At 40.3% G+C, this 26,882-nt stretch overlaps 1 protein-coding gene across 6 annotated transcripts in view; it reads left to right on the plus strand.

Annotated features, from left to right (window-relative positions):
- Positions 1-282: 282 nt before the first annotated feature.
- exoc6 (exocyst complex component 6) overlaps positions 283-26,882 on the plus strand; it is a 70,849-nt gene continuing 44,249 nt past the window's right edge. For 2 of the 6 annotated variants that reach the window (XM_076887168.1, XM_076887173.1), the window contains exons 1-4: positions 1,138-1,282; positions 20,475-20,646; positions 25,163-25,210; positions 25,349-25,439. In XM_076887168.1, the coding sequence (XP_076743283.1) occupies positions 1,170-1,282; positions 20,475-20,646; positions 25,163-25,210; positions 25,349-25,439 (424 nt within the window). In that variant the 5' untranslated portion in view covers positions 1,138-1,169. Of the gene's footprint in view, positions 498-1,137; positions 1,283-20,474; positions 20,647-25,162; positions 25,211-25,348; positions 25,440-26,882 lie in introns of those variants that run through there. The other 4 variants (XM_076887170.1, XM_076887172.1, XM_076887169.1 and 1 more) reach the window with 3 other exon arrangements.

Genomic DNA, 26,882 nt, shown 5'->3' on the forward strand with positions numbered 1-26,882 from the left:
AATAACTAAGAAATCAGGCCCTGTATCTGCAACATCAACTGCAGCTTGATGGCTGTGGTTTTACTTTTCAGAGGTGAATAAAGCCACAGCTACTAACACAGAACTGCTGAAATTAGTTTTGTTGGCTTCAAAGTTCAGTGAATCACAAGGTCTCTTTTTCCTGTTGCACCCTTTTTTCTGCTGACCACAGCAGGTGTCCTGCACGACACACACACACACACACACACACACACACACACACACACACACACACACACACACACACACACACACACACACACACACAAAAAAAATCCTCTCTTACACGTACAGATTTTTAGTCTTCATACTCAAGACATACTTCACTAAGAGAGAATGGCTAGTGACAGGATCTATGCTGCTTTACCTGAGCCGCCTCGTCAAAGCCAAGCAGAAAGCAAAGAAGAAGAAAAGAAGGCTTTTGGGAATATTTTTGCAGAGTTGGAATCTGTGGACTTACCTCTTGGAACCACCTTAAGGTAAACTCCAAAACACACCCAAGATTTATCTGCTGAACACAACTGAAGGTGGACTGATTTAGCTAAATTACAACATTTAAAACGCTGGTTTATCTTAATACCAAGACCAGGAAAAAACGCACTTAGAAGCTAGCGGACACATGCAAACTGTGTTCGCTTTGATTAAACTGTGAGTTCAATTACAGACATTTAATGTGAAAAAAGCTTAGTATTATTAGCGTCAGTGTGTATCACTTGTCAGGCTTTACCAGAATTGTATCTTGATTTAACAAAAAAAAAAAAAACCCATAAAGATGTAAATAGCCTCCTCTGCATGTTGTTATTTAAAATGTATCTACAGCAGAACTGAGATGAATCAAATAGAAGCCACTAAAGCTCATTTGATAGCAGGCATCTTTATTATTACAAGTACCGTGTGAATGACAGTACAAATTATTTTCCTGTTTTTTACTGCTAACCATGCAAACCACTCGCTATACAGTAGTTATGATAAGATCATAAACAGTCAAAACCCGTGTGGTTTTCCATGTGGTACAATGTTTGAGGAACCAGGCACAGGCTATGCGGAAACAAAGCCGCAATCACCGGGGTCAACACGACCGTAGTGCGCCTCCCACAGGCCGGACCTCACACTGACCTATGCTCCGCTGTAGCTGCAGTGATAGCCGTAATATGCACATAACAATCATGGCGGACAGTGAAACCCTGGAGTGCATAACGGAGCACGAGCGGATTTTACAGGAAATTGAAAGCACCGACACAGCTTGTGTCGGTCCGACTCTTCGGTAAGAATATATAGCTTCTAAAAACGCCCTTAGCAACATAGGTCCTGTGTTTTTCACTGTGTATTACATGATCACACCTTTTGTTTAAGACCTAGCTTAGCCTTACCCAGTAGCAGGCTAGCGCTGGCTATTTTAGCCAACAGTCAAGATAGTGTTGAAATGAGGAATGGGGCTAGCTGTCGTGTTAGCAGCAGTGACTGTGAGGTAATCTTTTAGGTTATGTGTAAGGATGGATGACTAGTGACCTGTCAAAAATGTCAACATCATTTGTGGGTGTGGCTGTGGGACTTCACATCCTTACGTCGTTGTGCAGCTTGAGTTAGCTAACGGCTAACAGGTAACGATTTTGGATAGTTGTTGGCTAAAATAAAACGAATGCCACGAGCGGATAAGAACACTGACCCTGTGGTGTTGTGTTATGTGGGCGACAGTAGTGACACAGGATGCCGGTTTGCTCAGCCTGACGTTCCCCAACACACCGCGCTGGTTATTTTAGGCAATTAGATGCCAAAGTAGCTTCCGAGGCCACAGTGAATAACATTAGCTGAATGCTTCCACCTGTCACACCTGTCCTGTAGACGTGCCTGTAGGCCGTGGTTGTTTCTCATACCTGGGGAGAGTGATGAGTGTATACCCTCCAGGTAACAATGCTATCTAGCTTTCTCAGCGCGTGTCTTCATCTCTTATCTCTAGGGTGACGCTGTCTTTTCTTCATCTCTTGGCAGCTTGGTCGGGTGTTGTAAAATGACAGTGACGTGCTGTCAGTGATCATAGGGGTTTGCTTTGCTTACTGTAGAGCTTACTAATAATAAGAATACTAATTGAAAGGGTCGGGCTAAAAACGGGATTTTTCTTATAGCTAATATTAGTGAATATTTCCTGGATAATAACACGTGCAAATGCAGCTCTGGTGCAGTGCATAGGCCTTTCCTGGGTGTGGACTATTATATGGCTCAGTGGACAGAGTCATAAACACTGGGTGTTGTGTGGTGGACTGACTTCTCTTTTCATGATGGTAACAGCGAGTCAGTTACTCCAGTATTAACATTACCACTTGGCACTCATGTTCAGTCTTATAAATCACCATTGGAGCTGTGCCAGCCTGAAAGCATCGTCCTTGTAGTTCCAGTCAGTACAACAGTCGTTAAGGATAAACCAGAGGACTTAGGCAAAGACATGTCCTCACTATGTCTTTTTTTGTAGATAAAAAAGACAATCTGACCTTGCTGAGGAATGCAGGTTATGTTGGCATATTTGTTTCAATGAAACATTTGTACCTGTTTCCTTCAGCATCTTCACAAGGTCTTCTTCTTTTGTGCTAGCATAGATTCACTTGTTTCGGAGTGCATTTGCTCCTAGGTGGGAGGGCACGTCTCCTTTAGTGTTGGGCGTCATGTCCATAATTATTCTGTTGTCCTGCTTGAGATTGCAAATATCCAAGACCATTTTTGTGAAGCAGGGGGGCAAACATGCTAACCATTAAGGCAGCACTGGCCGCCCTCCATAATACATACTGTGCAAGTGAAATACAAAGAATGCAAAATAGACACTGGGGAGGTAATGTCCCACTTTCAGACACACAGGAACAGCTAAAACAGTTATCATATTTGTTTGGTTCTTATGACTTTTAATAATTTTACTAACATGTTTAGTCTAGTTTGTGTAAAATGGCTTGACTCCTGCATTCTTAGTAATGTCCTCATTAACACAGCGTTCTTTAATCCACCAAAACAATTGATGTAATAGAAAGTTGAGTGGAGATAGGTTAACTGGAAACACTAAATTGCCCATAGGTGTGGATGTGGGAGTGAATGTGAGTGCGATTGGTTGTCTGACCAGGGAGTACCCTGCCTCTCACCCCAAGACAGCTGGGAAAGGCTCCAGGATGGAATGGGTGGGTGAAAGTTGAGAGAATAAACTGTCATCTCTGCAAATCATACTTTAATTAAACCTGAAATTAAAATCTAGCCAACGTCCAAAAATGCCTGCCATCCATTTTTATGAGTTCAGTAGTGATCAGTGTAGCTGCTCCCTCACATACATGTTAACTTCAAAAGCATGAACTTATGTGTGCGCGCACCAAAAACAAATGTTAGATCCAGAAATGGCTGTGGTTGCTTTCCTCTCGTGTAATCTTGCAGGTTCTGTTGATCAGTAATATTCTATAATGCAAGATTTCTTTTGACGTTCTTGTAGATAACACAGTAAACATACTAGAAGAAACAAGGACCCTGTTCTTGCATATGGTGGTCCATAATCTTTTGGCTGATTTCTTTGTCCCTGACCAAAATCTCTTATCCTGTTAAAAGCCAGTTCTTATCCCGATAACGATATACACAGTGACATCTGGTGAGAATTTCAAGTAAGCAGCATTTCAAAATAATTTACTTAGAAAATTGGTGACTGGTTCAAGACTTATTTTACCCACTGTATATCATAATATAGTGCATTTTTGTAAATTCAGTGAATAGTCTATATAATTACAACATGGAAAGTACTGTTTCTTTTTTACATTTCAGTTAAATTATCAAAAGCACTTGGTGACTAGCAATGTAAATATAAAACATGAGTGTATAAAATCTAAAACACTTTTCAATAACAAAATGACCAAAGGCCCAACATAAGATGCCAAATGCCAATGAAATAGAAACTATAGCAATATAAGGCTCACAGCATATATTTAATATAAAAATATCAAAACACTTACAACTATATAAGGCTAATAAACACTTAAAGAAAATAAATATGGGAGTTATCATTTACTTATTTATATGGCACATTTAATTACAACAGCAGCCTGGACCAAAGTGCAGTACAAAAACACAAAATAACTAGTACCAAATAATAGGGTTGTTCAGTATAACGATATATATCGGCTGATGATAAGAAAACGTCTGTCGTTTCATTTTACGCTGTCGTTTGTTTTGTGGTGTCACAAAATAAACTGTTTACGGCAACATTTTTTCAAGGATTTGACGGTCACTGTGGAATTAACTTCTCTCTTCCTCTTATATTTAAAATAACCACACTATGGACGCAGAAGCGACTGTTCTTATGCGTTGTCGTTAGCAACAACGTCGGTAAAACCATTGCGTGGCTCCGCCGTCCGCTTGTTTATTTTCCACATAAACCTTTCATAATAAAGCTGAAGATCCTGTTGAGATTTTTCAAAATAAACTGAATCACGTGAAGTTGTATGCAGTGTGTTTACGGACGAGAAGCTAAAAAGAGCCGTCAGATGTTAAAAAATAAACCTTCGAACAGGCTTTTTCCCGCAGCGTGCCATGTAATCGATACTCACAAACAAAATTATGGCTGTTTTAATTAACGTAACACTCGATTGCAGGTACACGACGCCCAGCTGAAAACACTTCATGCAAGTCGAGCTGCCCGAGATTCACAGAATTTACAGAAAATGTAAAATGTTTGTGATTTATATCGTTGTCGGGACGATCAATGTTTTATATCGGGATATGAGATTTTGGTCATAACGCACAGCCCTAACAAATAACTACTAATATTAGTACCAAACACCAGTTATGTTGCATCATACGTAGTGACACACACCAGATGACAGTCACGCAGTTCTTATGATTCAAACCTCTGGCTATTATGATGTCTCTCTGTGGTGGTCACAAAGTGTCCAGTCTTGGTTCAATGAGTTGGGGCTGCTGTAGCTGAGGTGGTCGAGCAGGTCATCTGCTAATCTGAACGTTAGCAGTTCCATCCAGTCTATGTCAAATATCCTTGAGCAGATAATATAAGATAATAACCCCAAGTTGTTCTCCGTGTGTGAATCTTAGGCAAGTTGCATAAAGCACTTTGAGTGCGCAGATAAATTAGAAAAGTGCTGTAAAAGAACCAGTCCATCAATCAGTGTGCTGTTTAGCTTGTCTTCATATCTGTTGTTGCACTCATAATATAAATGCAGCTGAGTCCTTTGTATCTGGAATCAGTGATTTTTGTAAAGTTGATTTGAATTTGCACAGTTAAATTTTCTGATCCGTATCAGATTTTTCATAACAGTGTCGATGCTACAGAGGAAGCCCCTTGTTTAGGAATGGACACCCCATTTTCTTTTGGCTGGTTCTTTTGTACTGCTGATGTTTCTGTTGCAAACTGTCATCCAAAGTGATGAAAAAGTATTGCAGTAACTGCGTATTTTGTGACAGCAGAGTCTGTGCAATGTCTGTCATTCTGCGCAGACCCACGGCCAAAAGCTGCAGAAGCCTATCAACGGTTCCATCCAGCGTTAACCTGTAGAGCAGGATTAAGTGCTTTTGTTGAAGGATTGTTCTAATGCAAGCCCCCCAAACACAGGCGCACACACACAAATACAAAATTGTGTAAATGAATCTATGAATCAAAATTGAATCTATGAGTAAATGGTAAATGGCCTGTATTTATATAGCGCTTTACTTGTCCCTAAGGACCCCAAAGCGCTTTACATATCCAGTCATCCACCCATTCACGCACACATTCACACACTGGTGATGGCAAGCTACATTGTAGCCACAGCCACCCTGGGGCGCACTGACAGAGGCGAGGCTGCCGGACACTGGCGCCACCGGGCCCTCTGACCACCACCGGTAGGCAACGGGTGAAGTGTCTTGCCCAAGGACACAACGACCGAGACTGTCCAAGCCGGGGCTCGAACCGGCAACCTTCCGATTACAAGGCGACCTCCCAACTCTTGAGCCACGACCGCCCCGAGTAGCACAGAGGTATATTACAACATCTAGTTAATTTCGATTTTTATTCATTTAAGTTTAGTTTAGGTTAGTGTATGAAATTGGTTTGCTCATATTGCTTTACATGTATTTTTAAGTTTAGTTTGTGTTAGCTTCAGTATTAGTTTTGTTTTTGTAATATTATGAGCTGTTTTTGTCAAAGGCCAAATTTAGATGAGTGCACGAGTCCTTCTCCTGTAGTAGTCTCATCAGATTCGTGCATCAGAGGCTCTCTTTCACTGTAAGTGTTGATAAGTGTGATAAATGTTTGGCACCTTACCAGACCAGAAACTATTTAGCAAGAATTTCAGTGTAACTGACAGTCCTCCCATTGCAACACCGTAGGGTGTGTTCCATTGACTCCAACACTCATAAACTGGCAGCGTAGTTGTTTTGTCTCATGTTTCTGCCCCTGGTTTTACCGTCTTGTGCCAGATACGAACTTTGACTTCACCCTTGGTAGTTGAGCTGGCGGAGGATTTAAATTTGATTAGGTGAAGCAGCTGATTTGTTTAACAAAGTAACTCCAACTGCAGGTCAGTCTGTCGCTCCACAGAAGTCATGTCTGAGGGGACTTTAGTATATTAAGTCAAGAGTGAACCAGACATTCAAATTCAGAGAAAATGTAACCAACCTTTGCCTCAGATTAAAAAAAGTATTTGTTATATGAAGCTCATTACATGTGTCCTAACTCCAGACAAATCATAGATGGTCGTGTGTATATGTGTGAGAGTGTATTAGGAATAGGGCTGGGCCATATTATACCGTTCACGGTAATACCGGTATAATGTTAGGCAACGATAGGAAAATGAAATATCGCGATAGAATATGAGTAAAACGCGCATGCGCAGTGCCTTTGTTTTCATGCACACATGGCCGATTGTTGAGTGAAACAGATGAACCAGAATTGGTTTGTAAAAATGGTGCAACTTCAGTGATGTGGAACTGGTTTGGTGTTTGTCCGTTAGATACACAACAAAGCACATTTTTTTGCAGAACATGCAAGCGGCCGTTGTTATTGTCGTATTTGTCGGACTAAGATGCTCTTAAATCTGGGAGTAATCTGGGTCCTAAACTCCGTATATTTGACTTCAGGTCAAACAACACTGCAGCATCACTTAGAGTTAAAAACTGTCTAAATTCTTTCATCTTTAATAAAACGATCAGCATTGCTGCTTTACCAGGTGTAACTATGAAGTTTAACTTCCAGGCATCCATGAAAACAAAAGTTATTACATTTAACGGAGTTAGAAGCTAGCAGGAAGCTAGCGGAAGTTAGCTCGCTAGTTTCGCTAGTTACCTAAGCATGATATAGCATGTTCTGACTGAGAGATTTCTGAAAAAATTCAAACGTACAGCTCTGCTATCACTTCCAACATAAATGAAGACAGGAAACTAAACAGCAGTGACGTTTGTAGGGTTACTGAAGTTGGGCTAGCTGGTATATAATGATGTGCTACGTGATCGTTAGCGACACAGCTATGTTAGCATAACATAAACAGTGAAGCTGGAGGACGAACACTAACACTTTTCCACTTATAAAAGTTAACGTGAAGGTTCCTCATGGTTAGAGACAAATGCAATCGCATGGCAGGATGCTGTAAACGGACCAAACTTCAGTCAGGAGAACAACTGAGATAATCCATCCACAATACGAGGTTAGTCATTAATATACTGCAACAACATGGGAATAGAGCAGCTGCCAGAGAATTCAACATTAATGAAACAATGGTACAGAAGTGGAGGAAGCAAGAAGAATGAGTTTAATAAAGTTTGATTTATCTGACTGCTTTGTTTCGCTTAATGTGCCTTATAATCCCGTGCACCTTATGGTCCGAAAAATGCGTACTGCACACTGCAGTTTAATGTTGCAAAGCACCTCTTTTTAACTTCAGTGGATATTATACATGGTTATGCTCAGGATATGTCAGCCCATTTCTACTGGAAATGCCTTTTGGTTAAACTTTCAGCAAGGAATTTGCATTTGCACTGTTACATTTTTATAAAGCTTTAATGTACATAAAAACCAGCTTCTTGTTTAAGTGAAAATAAATGGAAGGTTGTCTTTTTGCACTAGTAATGTTGTGGAGTTGTATTTTGTCTCGCATCAATTATATCGTCGGTTATATCGTTATCGCAAATTTTCAAATATATATCGTGATAAATATTTTTGGCCATATCGCCCTGCTCTAATTAGGAATGTTCCTAAAAACAATTTAGACCAACCGACTAGTCTAAAACTAAGAAACACTCAGATGTGAATTCAAACACTAGAACTGTTTCATTAAAAATGTCAAAGACTCTCCAAACAGCAGCATTTAAAGCCACTGATCACATTCTTCAGTCGTTAATCATGCTGGCGCCTCAAATCGAGCATCATGAACATTGAACATTTTACTCCAAACTGACAACAAAGAAGAAGAAAAACTAAAAAAATTAACATCAGAAAAATAAATAAATCGTGGCTGAAAAGTGTGCAGGTTTGTGCCCTGCATTAGCAATGATGCACGTTGTTCTGCAATTATGACAATCACTTCAATAAAAGTCCAAATTTATTTCTGAAATCCAGCTTCATAAACTGTCAGTTTTCCATGATGTGCGTTAGCTTCGATACGTGTAGTGTTTCATGTCCTCGTTAAGTAGTTTGTCTGGTGTTTATTGTAACTCATACTGAGTTACGCATTACTAACCACCAGTTGACCCCAGACAAGCAGCTAAAGCTTGCTTTCCACTAAGGTTGTTATAGTTAACTAAAACTACACTAAAAATATAGTTAAAAAATGTTAACTGTAATGAAAGCCAAACATTTTGAAAAAAAAAACTGACTGAGAAATGTTATAAACTTGAATAAACTAAAATAAATAAAATACAAATATTGAGGTAATATGCTTGGTTTTATTGTTTAGTTTGCTAAAACAAAAAGTGCAACTTTACTGTTGAAGGGTTATTGGACATACTTCTTGATACTTTGGGTGTCTACAAAATGTTTTTAATTTTAATATCTGTAAAAGTCTTGCCTCTGACATAAGCCCTTCACACATTAATAATTAAAAAGACTCAAACTAACACTGAAACTATGAAAATGTTTAGTTTTAAAAACTAAAAAGAAAAATCAGTCTTGAACTGAAACTGAAATAAATATAAAAACTTGTTTGAAAATGCAAAACTATGACAACTCTGATTTTCTGCAGGTGAGTCAGGCTTGTGGCACTACAGGCTCCATGTCTACAGATACCTGTTTGCTGTAGTAGACGTGCTGATGTTTCCTGTCATGTGTTCTTTGTGCTGATTTTTAGCCATATTTATTAAAAAATGTCTACTCCTTCGATTCGTTTGTTATGATCAGAGCTAAAGGAAATGAAATTCCTTTTATTTTGATCTACAGTGTTAAATTATGGAGTTAAATGATATCTTTAGTTGTTTCTTAGACTTGAACAAGCGTGCTGTTCGAGGGATGTAAAAAACAGTGTCACACTAACATTAACACATTAACATTTCATAGTGTGTGAAGGATTTTCTCAGTTCGTTACATTATGACAGTCATGAGTGTTGTGTTTGCCACATGAACCGTTATTGTAATCTAATGCCACACATAAAAATGGGAAGACGGTTTAAATTTGAATATTTTGATATGCGTTCGCTTTCACTGTGCCCACCCTTCACCTGAAATTCTGAATTATTTAAATCCTTTATCAGTTCTGTTATTGTCAAGAAGCTGCATGTATTTGGCACAATCATGTGCGGGTGTTTATATAACCAGTTATGCCAAGAGTTCTGACAAAACCAAAATTTGCTCTCGAAAAACAAAAAACAAGCACAAAAACAAACATAGCAGATAAAAGATTGTTTGCATATGCAAAGTAAAAGTTTAAAAAACAACAACAAAAAATATATGTGTGTGTGTGTGTGTGTGTGTGTAGGGCTGCAATGATTCATCGAGTAATTCGATAATAAAAAATTCTCAAAGCATGTTTCGTTTAGCTGTAACGTTTCACCCACATCTGTGATTCAAAACAGACCTTTGCAACTTTTAAACTTTGAAATGCAGTCGTTCAGGCAGTTTTGGAGAAACGTGCCCCAAATTTAAGTGTCTGTTACCTTTAAACTAGTCTGTTAATCTAAATAGTTTTTCCCCATTTAGTCAATTAAGAAATGAGTTGTCAGGAATACATACAACATTAAGCCCACGATGCCCGTGGAACTGGAGTCACACTGCGAAGAGCAAAGAGGTGGTGCCGTTAGTGAGAAGATAAGCTCAGGTTGAGTGATAGAAAACAGGTTTTTTTCCTAGTGTCCAAAGCAGCAGCACTGTCCCAGTAACCAGCATTAAAGCCTTGACTGGGAAAAAGCTAGCAGCAGTCGTTCATCAAAGCACTTGATCAACAAACTCTGATGTAAAAAAAACGAGTGCTCGTTAATACGACGTTAACGCCATAACCGCATTAACGTGGCAAATCCCCGTTAGCGAGTTAACACGGATCGCCCCGTGTGAGGGCTGCATGGTGCTAACGAGCTAACGCGTTAACTTGCTACAGCTTTTCAAGCTTAAACATCATGTAGATATCTAAGGAGCTTGGAAAGAAAAGCGTCTGGACTTGAAGTTGTTCGAAGACTCTCATCCAAGAAGCTTCTTCAGTTCCAGGGTCAAATGGTGGAGAGTCCCAGATTTAAGCCCTGTGGGAGTTTCCCCCCAGAGGGACAGTGGGGGGAATGTGAGTAGGAAGGGATCTCAACACTGGTGAAGTCGGTGAAGTCGGTGGAGTTCTTGATTCGATGTGGTGTTCCCCACCAGGGTGGCTAGGATGCCAGCAAGGTGTTTGGTGGCTGAGTTTATGCTGCTGACAATGGGTCTGAGTGGGACACCTTCTTTATGGATCTCAGGAAGTCTGTAAATACAGCGTATGGCATCCCCTGGGTATAGACAATGATATAATAATAATAATAATACATTTTATTTGAAAGCTCCTTTCAGAACACTCAAGGACACTGCACTCAGCAGAACAATAAAAGCAACATGAAGCCAGCAGTTTACACAATCATAAAAGCATAAGACATAAAACACATTTAAAAATGGCAGAGTGGAGAGTTTATGTGTGATAAGCTGTTTTGAACAAGTGAGTTCTGAGTTGGGACTTAAAGAGAGACAAGGAAGCGATATTTCTTAAATCAGGAGGAAGGGAATTCCAGAGTGGAGGAGCAGCTGAAAGCCCTGCTCCCCATGGTGGCAAGACGGGGAGAGACACCGGGATGGGGTGGTGATCTGAACCACATCAGAGAGATATGGAGGGGAGAGATGATGAAAAGCCTTAAATGTGTACAAGAGTTTTGGTTTTTTTTGCCTGTCCCATTTGGTTCTTTAGCCGTCAGAATTGTTGTCTGAAGACCAACAAGGAGACCCGATGGATTTACTTTGCCAAATGGATCATCACAGCTTTGCTGTATTGGTCCATTTGATCGACCTTTGTTGTTATTATTTATTTTATTTTCAGTTGTTACAGACGGGACAGACATGACTGAGGGACAGGAAAGGGAGAAAGAACGATGCAGGAAAAGAAAATCAGAAGGGACAGTGAGAAGTACAAGAGTGTTTTGAAATATGTCGGATGGTCAATGATTTTGTCCTTTTCAAGGTCTAAGTGATAACTTTCTTTTTGTAGCTGCTTGTGGGGTCTCGCTTTAAGGCTTCGTAGGAGTCACTGAGGAGTGTAGTAATCTTTGTGTGGTAACCTGTTGTGTGTGTGTGCGTGTGATGTTGTGATCTTTGCTCAGGAAGCGACGGCCTTCTTTTTCTTGTACTGTGAGGTTAGACGGAGGGACTGGAGCGGGTGGCTGAAACTTTCATCCTGATTTGCTCTGCTTCTGTTTGTGATATTTTATCAGTCCGTATGGCTGTTTCTGTGGCTGTGATGAGGTCCACTATGGACAGCTGTTGAGGAGAAATGGCAAAATTGAAAGAAAGAACATCGCCCAGACGCTCTTCTTTCCAAGCTCCTTAGACTACGATGACCTGGATGACCTTCACAGACATCGTGTAAATATAGAGATATTAAAGACAGCTTAGATTATCGAGCTTGCTAAAGGCTGACAGCAGCCGTCCTATTTTACATGGAAGGAAGAGAGGTGAGTCTAAAGGGAAGCATGGTGTGCACCAGACCATATTTATGTCAATGTTTTCATAACATTTTTCAGATTGAAAGTGAAATAATATAAATACTGTCTCAATGAAATTGTGTGAAGTATAAATTTTTTTTGCAAGCGTCTCTTTACGCAATGCAAAGATAAAAGGGGCGGAGCCGTTACTGAGAAGGTGAGCTTTGTTTGAATAAGGCTTCTAGCATCTAAAGCAGCAGCGCTGTTCCTTTGATCCCCATTAAAACATTTACTGGGAAAATGTGAGCAGGAATCCTCCATCAAAGCACCTGATCAAAAAAGTCTGATGTGAAGAAAAGCAAACTTTGTAGCTGCTCTATCGTTTCACACAGTGAAAAATCACAAGCCAATAAAAATGCACATAGGTTACCAAACTGTGAGCCGCTGGACTGTGTGACTGAAACGTGTACAAAAACTCAGAGTACAGATTTATGTTTTATGCGTTTTATAAGAAAAAGTTTTCTTTAAGAATAACATTTAATTTGCCCCGTAATAGAAAAGGTTTGGTGTTTTTGTTTTTGACAAATGAAACCTGAAACTAAAAATGAAACTCCAAAGATTGCAGTTTCTAAAATGGAAACCAATGAGCATTTTGAAAGACTCTTTCTCTTTTCAATATCTATTATTTCTCATTAATAATACCGTGTACATTATAACATACCATAATAGACCCATTTCTGTAATATACTTACATATCTATACTATTGCTAATATATATTGTAATATATCTATATCACTAAAGCACTTCTGGATGGATGCAAACTGCATTTCGTTGCCCTGTACCTGTGCATGTGCAATGACAATAAAGTTGAATTCTAATTCTAATTCTAATTAATAAGACCAACATTTTTCTTATCCAATTACTTGATTAATTAACGAAATAACCTATAGTTTAATCGTTTAATTAAATTACCAACAGCTGCAGCCCTAAAGAATATTAGTAACAATAATGACATCAAACCAAAATATTTTGCATATATTTTATTGAAGACTGTGCAGTAAAAATAAAACAATAAACATAAGCCATATTGCATGACTAAACTAATAAATCTGTTTAGAGAGTGACTCTATTTAAAAATATCTAAATTTTTACATTCATGTGACTTTTTAAATTAAACAGCAGACAGTTTATCAACAGTGCATATTCTCAATAGTTTTCTTTTAATACATAAAAAAATGATTCTCTGACCTATTAGGTTTTCAGTTAAAAGGGATTTTTCTGTGTGTGGGTGTATGTAAAGCAGCCCTGTGCACCTGTGTTTCAGTTGATTTCCATGCCTGTGTATCAGCACTAGCCTGCTGTGTTCCACATAAAATAATTTAGATGCTGATACTCTCTCACTTTGCTTAACTGCTCAAGTCTGCACAAGAAAAGCACCCACACATAAATCTTTGACAGTTAAAGAAAGGAGCAGTTTGAAAATGAGTGCATTGCTTGTCTTTGTTCTCCCTTCACCTTAAATTGTTGGGAAAAAGCCTGGGCAGTAAAGGATTTTTTTAAAACTATAAGACCAAATATCTGTTTTTTAAAATAATAATGAACCAGTATTTTGAACTCTGGGGGTGACAGAAAATGCAGAATTGATTTCTCAGACAAAGAAGAACAGAACTTATTAGAGGTGGGGCCTATCGCACGGTGCCCCGCGCTTCACTCGGACTTTCTGACCACGTCATGATCCACCTAATCCCCGCGTACAGACAGAGGCTGAAGCTCTCCAAACCTGTCATGAGGACTAAAAAACTGTGGAGCAACGAGGCTGTGGAGGAGCTTCGCACGTGTTTGGAGACCACAGACTGGGACACATTGAAGGCTGCTTCTAACAGCTTGGACGAGTTTTAAATCAATAAAATGTTGATCACAAAAAAGAAAATGGTTACTGGCCAAATACAAAAACAGCCCATGAGTTTGTCCAGGATAAAGTCTCATTTAAAAACCAAAGAACAAACAGGATGTGTTAATCTCATCGTACTAATGAAGAACAGCGTAGCACTAACATCAGATGAGCAGACTGTAGAAACGTTTGAGATTCCTCCGAGCAAAATTGTGATGGTTGTCCATCAGGGCTGCCACAGACGATTATTTTCATAGTTGACTAGTCACCGATTATTTTTGCGATTAGTCGACTAATCAGATCCATCGGATGTAAAACGTACAGCTTATTGCACCAGCAGCATCTGCTCTTATATAACTATCATTAGCTTACAGCTGGAAGTGTTTCAGGTGTGTGCCAACTAAAAATAAAGACAAGATGATAGTTTATTAAAGTTTTAATGAAATTTGGAGATCGTCTCGGTGAAGTTTGATGAACTCCGCCGTCTGCTCCTTGCTATCTAACATATAACAGGACGGTCACCTATTGAGCTGGTGGGTAACATATTTTGCAAATGTGTGATGTCTTGATAAACCGAGCAGATATTTGAAGTTTGCACAGCTACATTCTCGCCTGAAAATATATTAAAAGTTTATTTTGTGACCCAGAAAGAGTAATATTAAAACTAAGTAGCTGCCGCCATTGTTGGAAACTGGAATTGGCTGTGCCGTGCTATGAATTCTGGGATATGGTGGGCCATCTTCTTCCTGTTAAGAGGGAGTTTTTCCTTCCCACTGTCACCTTGCTCATATGGGGTCCATATGATTGTTGGGTTTTCTCTGTATGTATTATTGTAGGGTCTATCAATATAAAGCACCTTGAGGTGACTGCTGTTGTGATGTGGCGCTGTGTAAATTAAATTGACTTGAATCTTCTGTTTCAGTCTGTTATTATACACTTAAGTGCTACTACTTATTCCTGTGTTGTTCAGGATTTTGCAAAGCTTCAGACAACGGGTCGACTATTAAACTGGTTTAGGCGATTTTGATAGTCGATGTAATCGCGGCAGCCGTAAACTGTCACATGTCAGTTGGCTGATCTTTCTCCACTGTTCCATGGCAGATGGTGATATACAGTGGGGCAAAAAAGTATTTAGTCAGCCACCGATTGTGCAAGTTCCCCCACTTCAAATGATGACAGAGGTCAGTAATTTGCACCAGAGGTACACTTCAACTGTGAGAGACAGAATGTGAAAAAAAATCCATGAATCCACATGGTAGGATTTGTAAAGAATTTATTCGTAAATCAGGGTGGAAAATAAGTATTTGGTCACCTCAAACATGGAAAATCTCTGGCTCTCACAGACCTGTAACGTCTTCTGTAAGAAGCTTTTCTGTCCCCCACTCGTTACCTGTATGAATGGCACCTGTTTGAACTCATCATCTGTATAAAAGACACCTGTCCACAGCCTCAAACAGTCAGACTCCAAACTCCGCCATGGCCAAGACCAAAGAGCTTTCGAAGGACACCAGGAAAAGTATTGTAGACCTGCACCAGACTGGGAAGAGTGAATCTACAATAGGCAAGCAGCTTGGTGTGAAAAAATCAACTGTGGGAGCAATCATCAGAAAATGGAAGACATACAAGACCACTGATAATCTCCCTCCATCTGGGGCTCCACGCAAGATCTCATCCCGTGGGGTCAAAATGATCATGAGAACGGTGAGCAAAGATCCCAGAACCACACGGGGGGACCTGGTGAATGACCTGCAGAGAGCTGGGACCAAAGTAACAAAGGTCACCATCAGTAACACACTACAACGGCAGGGAATCAAATCCCGCAGTGCCAGACGTGTTCCGCTGCTGAAGCCAGTGCATGTCCAGGCCCGTCTGAAGTTTGCCAGAGAGCACATGGATGATACAGCAGAGGATTGGGAGAATGTCATGTGGTCAGATGAAACCAAAGTAGAACTTTTTGGTATAAACTCAACTCGTCGTGTTTGGAGGAAGAAGAATACTGAGTTGCATCCCAAGAACACCATACCTACTGTGAAGCATGGGGGTGGAAACATCATGCTATGGGGCTGTTTTTCTGCCAAGGGGACAGGACGACTGATCCGTGTTAAGGACAGAATGAATGGGGCCATGTATCGTGAGATTTTGAGCCAAAACCTCCTTCCATCAGTGAGAACTTTGAAGATGAAACGAGGCTGGGTCTTCCAACATGACAATGATCCAAAACACACCGCCCGGGCAACAAAGGAGTGGCTCCGTAAGAAGCATTTGAAAGTCCTGGAGTGGCCTAGCCAGTCTCCAGACCTCAACCCCATAGAAAATCTGTGGCGGGAGTTGAAAGTCCGTGTTGCTCGGCGACAGCCCCAAAACATCACTGCTCTCGAGAAGATCTGCATGGAGGAATGGGCCAAAATACCAGCTACTGTGTGTGCAAACCTGGTAAAGACCTATAGTAAACGTTTGACCTCTGTTATTGCCAACAAAGGTTATGTTACAAAGTATTGAGTTGTATTTTTGTTATTGACCAAATACTTATTTTCCACCCTGATTTACCAATAAATTCTTTACAAATCCTACCATGTGGATTCATGGATTTTTTTTTTTCACATTCTGTCTCTCACAGTTGAAGTGTACCTCTGGTGCAAATTACTGACCTCTGTCATCATTTTAGGTGGGGGAACTTGCACAATCGGTGGCTGACTAAATACTTTTTTGCCCCACTGTATTGTGGGGAGCAGCATATCTCAAAGGCACAAAGTTCCCACTCCTGTGTCACTGGCAAAATAATTCGTGTGTATTCCTCCACATAAATGAAATAAATAAATAAAATGAAGCAAACTGTTACTTGCATGAGTCTCATTATAGTGAGACAGCTGGATACAAACCCTACACGATCCCTTGGATTAAATTAGACTGAAAGTTGTTGATTAAAATTTCTAAATGGTTTTTTAAGAAACTGTAGCACTTAATATAGCAAAAAGCCATCAGACTGTTGTTATCCTGGCTCTGTGGAAAGCAGATAAACAGCTCAGGTCTTCATAAGAAAAGCACCTAAATGTGAATCTGTGACAGTTGCTGCAATTATCAAATTCAAATCCTTGGATGAAATGGATCAAGTTTCATTTAAAATGATGGATGTCTGTGTCCAGATCAGTATCTGACTGCAGTTTGCTTTTGCTGAAGATAATTTTCGTTGTTGCGTTGCTTTTTTTGGCACAGCTGCAGCTTTGCTTCATGGCCGATGTTGCAATGCCATAAATTTCAAGCTTAATTTAAATACATGTTTATCACACTTACAAATAAGCCCAGCGGAGACAAGTCACGGATGAAAGGCTAAATGCTGTTTTTTATCCATCAGAGATATTTGATTGATTTGCTGATGGGAAGTTTTTGACAGATGTTTAAATACTGTTACAGTTACTTCTCAAGGCAACGTAGACCCGGGTGAGGTGGCTTCAAAATAATATTGCATTATATCAAGGTGTTTTTGTGCAAGCAGTACTTTGAGCAGTAGGGTTTAAGGATCATTATTTAATTTTTACCACAACATGTACTAATATAATGTCCTGTCAGATAGCCTTGTTGGACTGGACTGGTTCTTTTATACCTGAGCCCTCACAATGCTTTACGCACCTTTCCTTTCATACAGTCCCAATCAAAAGTTTAAGATCACTTAAGAAAGGTCAAAAATCACATTTTGATCTTTTTGATTGAGCTTCAACATGCAACAAGAAGAAATGGGAGTGAGACAAAACACTTTTTGAGCATGCAGTTTACTGAAAACAGTGCTTACACTGAAACAGGCTGTTTTACAGCTGATCAAAAGCTTAGTACCACGTGCGCTGGCAAAGGTCGGCAGCCTATTAGCCTGGGACTAATAAAGGTTATCTTAACTAATCTTATCTTTACAAGGCCAAATCTGTGCAAAAATGTGGATTCAGTATACATATGTGCATAGAAGTATTTACCAGGGAAATTCAATTAAAAACAGGTTCAAAGTATTCCTTGTTTTTATTGGAAATATGGAAAAATCTAAAAGCTAAGAACTGTATGTGTCAAAGATAATAAACCCTACAACTGTGAGAAAATGTTTTTGGCAGAATGAGCTGGAGTAACTTCCTGTCACATTATTTAAGGCTTCCATGAGACTCTTCTCATCTTTGCCTCACTGCAGTTTGTTATCTACACAGATTCTTTCTCAGCACTTCATGGACTGGTGTTTGTCTTGGCGTGCAGTGTAAACTGTGGGAGCCTTTATACACAGGTGTGTGGTTTTCTAAACAATGGCAGTTCATGTTGCTGCAGGTTGACAGTAGTTTTGCAGAACAATTATTATTTGAGGTCTTGGTGATTCGCAATTCATGGAGTAATTCGGATTTCCACTCAGTATGTGTGTATACACCTCTCTGCATTTAATCTCTGTCTCTTCCACAGCATGTCTTTATCCTGTCTTCCTTCTCTCACCCCAAATGGTCACAGCAGATGGCCCCGCCCCTCCCTGAGCCTGGTTCTGCTGGAGGTTTCTTCCTGTTAAAAGGGAGTTTTTCCTTCCCACTGTCACCAAAGTGCTGCTCATAGGGGGTCATATGATTGTTGGGTTTTTCTCTGTATGTATTATTGTACGGTCTACCTTACAATATAAAGCACCTTGAGGTGACTGTTGTTGTGACTTGAGTGAGTCACTGGTAGGTTCACAACAATACTCATGCTATTCCTCTTCAGTGTCACTAGATGGCGTAGTAATTCCATTAAATGGAAGGTTATGCCAGTATTGTAGGCTGGGATGTAGCTGCTCGGCCATGAAACTCTCCACCAAGTGAAGTTTAGAGGTCTGTAGCGATCGACCTCTCTGCACTATGCACCTCCCTTTGTGATTTCACGTGGCCTACCACTTTGTGGCTGAGTTGCTGTCATTTCTATTTGCTTCCACTTCATTATAATACCTCTAACAGTTGACTGTGGAATATTTAGTGAGGAAATTTCACAGCTGTACTTGTTGCACATGTGGCATCCTGTCGACTTCACTGAGCTCCGGAGAGTGCCCCACATTTCTCTCACAAGTGTTTGTAGAAGCATTCTGCATGGCTATTATCACTCCTGGTTCAGGAAAGATCAGAAACATACAATACTTTGTAGTTGCCTTGTTATGTTCCTGATCTCTTCCTCGTAATTATTTTTACAAATGATGCAGTTGTGCTCATGCTAGATTTTCATACAAAGGCTGAAATAATTCAGTTTATTTGTCAAAACATGTCATAGAAAAGTATGTATGACATGTTTACATTCACCATGTACAGTAACAAAAACTGATCAGTGCAAGAACCAATGAGGAAACGTTTATTTCATTAAAGGAAAGCTGACTGCCCGTTAAAACAAATGGGAAATATTCTGTATGTTCTGAAATGGAAAGTTCTACACCTGTTGCAGTATTGTTACTCCAGCTCTTTGTGCTTTCTTTGGATTGTTACCTTGAGCTCCCACTCTGTTGTTTTTGGTCCCACTGTGTTTTAGTCTACCGATGAGAAGTAAATAAGAGAAGCCAGGTGCTAAAAAATAACCCTTAGACTCAAACGTTAGAACAGGCTTCTCCCCGCAGCACGCCGTGTAAAAAATACAAAGAAAACGGCGCCGTTACAACTTATGTCTAAAACTGTATCGTTTCATGCGTCGGTTAAAACACTCGACTCCAGCTACACGACGCCCAGCTGGAAACACTTCACACAAGTCGAGCTGCCCGAGATTCACAGACTTTACAGAAAATGTTACATTTTTGTGATTTATATCGTTATCGGACGATAGATGTCTTATATCGGGATATGAGATTCTGGACATACCGCACAGCCCTTGTCCAGAGCCAGCATTTACAGGGAGGCTCCTAATGTTTCATGAAGGATGAAGGAATCTAATCTGTATCAGCTTTGATACAGTACTAACACTCTGCTTTAGGTGTCTCTTGGTACATCTGACTGATAAGATGGGAATTTAAATTCCAATAATATACAAATATATACTTCTAAGGATATAAATAAAAATGGAATAGCAGCAAATCAGTGCACCTATTTATGTAGATATGGTCAAGATGACCAGTGTGTAAAAATCCAACATTGTTTGTAATTTCAGCTCACGTTTGAACAAAAAGACAGAAGCTGAAAGATGAGCGGCTCTGTTAACCTGAGAAGGCTGTGCAGGTTTTATCATTTTATGTGAGTTTTGTCAGTGAACGAGTACAATTTTTCAATTAAAACCGTGAAAAGTTTGCATTTATTGGTTAGTGGTGGAGAGAGACCGGGGTTTGAGCACATGCAGCACAGGGCCACTGATCAGACTCGCACCGCTGCGTTTCAGCCATGTGGTCGCCTGCTCACCCACTGAGCTAAACTGGCACACACATAAGAAAGGGTTGTTTGTTTTTTCATTTTTCTGTTCATGTTTTATCCTCTTTCTTCTGCTGTTTGTTAAACTGTTACCCATCTACTCCTCTTTCAGGTCTATTTATGATGACCAACCCAATGCCCACAAGCGCTTCATGGAAAAGCTTGATGCCAGGATCAGGAATCATGACCGTGAGATTGAAAAGATGTGCAATTTTCACCACCAAGGGTTTGTGGATGCCATCACAGAGCTCCTCAAAGTCCGTGCTGATGCAGAAAAACTGATGGTAAGAGAGATTACATTAAACATAACTAGCGACACCTAGAGGTGATAGTAAGAGAGTTCGCTTTTATTATACATTGGCTTTTTAATTTAACAGTGGGTGTGTGAACTCCTGCATTGTGAAGAAGAGAAAATTACAGCAGGATTTTTTGGGATTATTGGTAATCTGACAGTGCTCAATGATCTGAATCATAAACCTTCCTACTGGATTCAGTGAAGCTGTGATCACAAATGCCTCAGCACAGTCTGTGACTTCAGAGCCAGGCTAACGTTCCCAGTTCTTTCTTGGATTTCATTTAGAAAATTCTGACCAACGTGATGGTTTGGTTCGGAGTTATTTATTGTCACATGCGAAAGTTGAGGCTCTGGTGTGAAATTTATGGTTTTCAGGGTTTTTATCGGTTCTATGATTATTTTTTATCGTTTTTATCGTTAACTCGGTTTCTCTGGGTCTTTTCCTGTGTGTTATGAATAAATCTTTTTTTTTTTGGTACCAGTCCTGGTTTTATTTTGTTGTATTTATCTGCGACACCTTAAAGGCCGGCCTGTGGAAATATTGTCGGACATAAACTGGTCCGTGGCGCAAAAAGGTTGGAGAGCTCTGGTCTAATCAAGTTTTTCAATTTTAAAGTTTCGGTTTTGATAAACAGCCAGCTCTGGCCTAGCCCTTTTATGTTTTTGCTACCTGCAGGCTCATCCCACTGATAGTCAGACTTGAAAGGCACTATCTTGGACTGCAGCTGGGAACAGTAGTCCCTGTATTGCTTTATGTGTAAAAGCTGGGAGCTGCAGCACACTGCAAATAACATGCTGAGCTCACTGAGGCTGCAGTCCCAGGCAGGTAAGTTGAAGTCCGTCTTTGGGACGGCTTACCTCTAAACTTTCGTCTCACTCTTAGGTTTACCAGGTGTTTCTGGCCCAGGAGACCCAAGCTCTGTTCCAAAAGCCATCCTCCTTGTTGGCTGTAACTGTCAATGTCTCTATTTTTCACCTGTTTCTTTGCTGCCAAATATCACACACTGCATATAAGGAATGGCTGTAGATTGCTACATGTAGTAGGGGTGGAGGAAAAAATCGATACTGTGTAGTATCGTGATATTTTGTTTGCTAATAATGTATCGATACAGCGACAGCAGAAATCGATATTTTGTAACAAAAAAGGTTTCTGTGCTCTGACTTCAGAGCACGTTGATCCTTTTTCTGAGCAAGAATCCTGACACTGTCCAAATGTGTTTAACTGTTTTTTGGCAGCAATAAACATGACAGTTTACTTATTTTAATTTAAGACATGTTTTATTTTAATTACGTTTAAAACTTTTTTATTTAATGTAAAATTATATTTTGTTTTAATTTACTTTCAAATTCTTCAGTTGCTGAAGGGGCTCCATAGTTTTCATAAATTGCATAGTTCAGAATAGCTGTAATTGTACCAGATGCATTCAGTTAAGTTGGACTAGACTGTAATACAAACCGTTCAGTTTGTCAACAATAAAACTGAAATGAGAGAAAGACTGAGTGTGAGACTTTGATATTAGATAAAATGAATATTGATAAAGTTTACCTTTATGTACAGAATCTGAATATCGCAAAATATTTTAAAAATTGCAATAATATCGTATCGTGGGATGTATGGTGATTCCCACTTCTAACATGTAGTGAGGTCACCTACTTTTTGTGGACTCTGCATTTAAGACTCAACAGACTTTTGGCCACATTAGTCATGTCATGGTATCATGTTAGTTTTGGAGCTAGTGAGCATATTTAGAGGTGGTGCTGTGCTCCGTTATCAGCTAAGGTTAGTGAGCTGCATTCCCAAACTGTATGGGTGCAAAGCACAGACACATATCTGCTAATTAATACAAAGTAACAGACTAAAATATCAGAATTTCACTTATCCACACCAAATCAACATCTTGGGCAGTCTTTACCATACAACAAGACAACAAAGCATACATATTTATATTTGTGTGTTGGTGTGTGTTTCAATTAATTATTCATATATTACTAAATAATACAACACAAAATTATACAGGGCATTGTTGGGATGCTACTATGGAAGTAATCCCTGAAGATGGAGTTGCATAAAGAGGATGTGGGACCTATGGATACATCGAAACCCAAAATCTGGACTAACCGCAAAACAGCTAGTAGCTCAGTGTTTCAACATCCTTAAGAAGCAACTGCTAACACAACTAGAGATTTAGGAAGGACGGCACAAATGCTACGGCAAAGGGGAGCCAGGACATCAGGTCAGGGAGGAGATAGCATCTCTACACTCTCAGATTCCCTCCTAAGAAGTACAGTAAGTTGGACATACCTGAGGCCTTGGAAACTGCCAAGCAAAGACTCGCAGTATCTCATTGGCAGGGGAACAATATGAGAACAGCCCTACCAAAGCTGGAGTCAGAGCAATACTGGAGGATTATATGGGACAAGGATGCAACACACATATGGTTGGTGGAGCTAAGAGCAAACTCCAGTAACCTCCCTGAACAGGCCTCAGTTACCATCGCACTGTCAGACATCTAAGAAAGTCTCAAGTATGAAGAGTTGGACAGCATCAATTCCTGATATGAGTCATGTCAGGAAATTGGCTAAAGAAGCTAACTGCTCTCCATGAGTGTCGCACAAATGAACTAGCTACTAAAAGATTAGACACACCAAGGATGGCTAATTGAAGACTGGACAGTCGTGATCACCCAAGGATCTTCAGAAGGGACCCATCCAACTACCGGTCAATGACCTTCCTCAGACCCAAAACATGAAAGCTCCTATCAGTCATCATAGCAGCTAAGACAAACAGGCACATGGTTCAAAACATGAGCAGGACCCGGAAGGGAATAAGCAGAAACACTGAATGGGGCCAAACACCAGTCATTCAAGACTGACAAACTGAAGAACCTGAGCACTGCCTTGATTGATTATAAGAAAGCATACAACTCAGTGCATCACACATGGATCCTGGAATGCCTAGAACTTCATCAGCAATTCAATGGGGGCAACTTCAAGCCAGTTACACAATCAGCATGAAGTGCAGGATTATTCAAAGAGATGAACCCTCTCAGCCAGGACATCAACAAGACTACGAAATAGAGGAAATGCTAGCTATCTCCCACTCATCACATGGATGACATCAAGCTATATGCCAGGAGTGAATGAGGCATTCACTTGTTCATTCATATCACTAGGACCTACAGCAATGACTTTGAAATGTCATTCAGCTGAATGGGAAGAAAAAGATCCAGACAGTCAACACCTGCTGGTTGTCAGATACCTGGTGGGATAATCAAGTGGCCACAGGAATAGGAATAGACGGGCGATCGTGGCTCAAGAGTTGGGAGTTCGCCTTGTAATCGGAAGGTTGCCGGTTCGACCCCCGTCTCGGACAGTCTCGGTCGTTGTGTCCTTGGGCAAGACGCTTCACTCGTTGCCTACTGGTGGTGGTCAGAGGGCCCGGTGGCGCCAGTGTCCGGCAGCCTCGCCTCTGTCAGTGCGCCCCAGGGTGGCTGTGGCTACAATGTAGCTGCCATCACCAGTGTGTGAATGTGTGTGTGAATGGGTGGATGACTGAATGTGTAAAGCGCTAGAATTGAAAGGTTTGTCACTGAATCTGTGAGAAAGACCCTGTCACAAGCCATTAAACTCCGTGAAAGGCCCAGTGCACAGTCGATAGGCTCAGTTCTCCATGGCCTGGTTAATGGACATGGACAATGAGCTGATTACAAGGCTGAGCAGCTGTAGAAAGGGAAAAGAGAGGGCACGAAGAGATGAGCAGAATAGACATGCAACACCAAGTATGCCAGAACCAACACTGAAGTATTCATAAAATGCATATTGAATATATCACCAATTTTCTAGGTAAATGTATTTCTACAGGTGGTATTGGTGTTAGATTCTCACAGGATGTCAGTAAAAAGCCATCCAATCCACTCATGCAAAGAAATCAATCAACAGATGTCCATAAATGATGTGTAATAATGAGAAATGACACGAGGAGAAAGTATTAAAAACGCTTACTACAATTTGTTGAATACTTTGTACAAAAGCCTTTGTTGGTCAGAATGATTCTGCACAGTCTTAAAATCCTGAATGCTTCGTGGGCCCCTTCTATGAACTTTCATCTTCATCATCCTCGTAGATGACAGCAGATATTTATCAAGAATGTCTTGGTACATTTTTCCATTCATCCTTCCTGCAATTATTTGAAATGTCCCAGTGCCGTACACAGAAAAACAGTCCCACGCCATGATGTTCCCGCCTCCAACCTCACTGTTGGTATGGTGTTTTTGGGGTGAGGCTGTTTGACCTCCATACATGGTGTGTATTATGGCTATTATAGAGGTATGTATGCTCATCTTGAGGAAGGAAGCATGTCACCCAGTGTAGCTCCCCAGAGTTTGTGTACAGAGGAGCTCTTTTAAACATGATGGATTATGTGGAATTATAAAATCTTGTGGAAGATCAATGGTAAAATGATTTAAAGTTATGTAAATTATTAAACTTGTGTCTTTTTTCCAAAGGGTCAAGTGACAGACACTAATCGAAGACTACAAGATGCAGGCAGGGAGGTACGTCCATGCTGTTCCCCTGTGAAGAAATCTGCATGTACATTTACTGCAAAGAGAGTTCCCTATAAGACATGACTGTACTTAATCCCAGTGGTGCCCTCTTTTTCACTGTCTCCAACACTGCGTTCTCTCCCACAGGTGACAGCTCAGACAGAGGAGGTGATTCGCTGTCGGGTCCAGCAGAGGAACATGGCGACCACTGTGGAGAAACTCCAACTCTGTATACCAGGTACTAATGCTGCCTCTGCTTCAGTGAGAAAGATTTTGTTGTTCAGTTTTGAACAGTGTTATCCAGCTGGCTGACCTCAGGAGTCTTTATATATATATATATATTAGGGGTGCAACGATACACAAAATTCACGGTTCGGTTCGATACTTTGGTGTCACGGTTCGATATTTTTTCGATACAAAAAAAAATGTTCATGCCTTTTTAATTTGTCATTTATTAAAATTATAAATATATATTTTAACTCAAAAGTACAGTTTTTAAATTTAACCCTAACCCTTGTGCGCGTTTTTTATTTTGACAGCGAATGCGCACCTGCGGACACTTATGTGCAGCCCTGGTTATTTAGCTCGTCATATTGCAGCCACAGAAATAATTTTGTCCATGAAACCATAAAGCTGCACTTTCTTTTTGCCTTATAGTCTGATTTGTCATAACTTCTCCGTTTTGTGGTAAGCTTTTCTTTGGCTGTCACTTCTTCACCCTGACCTGTCTTATTTGGCTCAGCAGAACTAAAATATATATCCTGCTGCTTTTACACACGCACTCACATAAGCTCAGCGATTCTCTGCGCGATCAACCTCTCACATGTTTAAGCTGCGGGAGATTTCACTTGTCATTTTTGCATAGTAAGCTAACGATTAATAAGACGATGTCAGAGGAATTGGTGCACAAATTATCATCACTCACAGATCAGTGCTGTCGCTGTCTATACACAGTTCGCACGATTGCAAAGTGAAAGCAAAAAAACAAGCGCAAATTCAAACGCGATTTCAATATGTCACATATTGACAGTGGCTCACCGATGCCAATGACATAATTACCCAGCTACATTTCTGAAAGAATGCAAAAGCATTGACATATATTTTTCCTTCCTACAATAGCCCGACGGGCAGGGAAGAGATAGATTTTGGTAGCCCGACTGAAAAAAATCGCTAGCCCCAGGACGTCGGGCTAGCGATATTGCGAGCCCAGTATCTGATTGAGGAATCACTCATCTTTGGAAAAGAGAGTTTATTACAGAGAAATGTCTCTTTCCAAAATAAAAGCTATACTATCCGCTTCTTCTGGGCTATATTCTCAGCAGCATATTAAACATATAAGGAGAATCATGTGCTAACAGCTGTCTAAATGACTCGGCTAAAGTTAGTAGCATGCTTGCTTGTTTTTGTCTGCTTCCACTTGTCTTTGCACTAGGATGATGTCGGTGTAAATGTGCAGTCATATTCGTTGTGTTCCCACTAGTGCTTTCAGGTTAATCTCGTTGAAATGACCTTAACGCCACAACACGGCAAATCTCCGTTAACGAGTTACCGCCGATCGCCCCGTGCATGGGGCTAGACGGCCAACACGTTAACGAGCTAACTGCGCTAACACACTAGCTCCCACCCATGTAATTGAGCATTGCGTGGCACATCCAACATACTGTTTTACTTTAGTCCATGA

The sequence above is a fragment of the Maylandia zebra genome, linkage group LG8 (assembly GCF_041146795.1).
Source record: "Maylandia zebra isolate NMK-2024a linkage group LG8, Mzebra_GT3a, whole genome shotgun sequence".
Taxonomy (NCBI): Eukaryota; Metazoa; Chordata; class Actinopteri; order Cichliformes; family Cichlidae; genus Maylandia; species Maylandia zebra.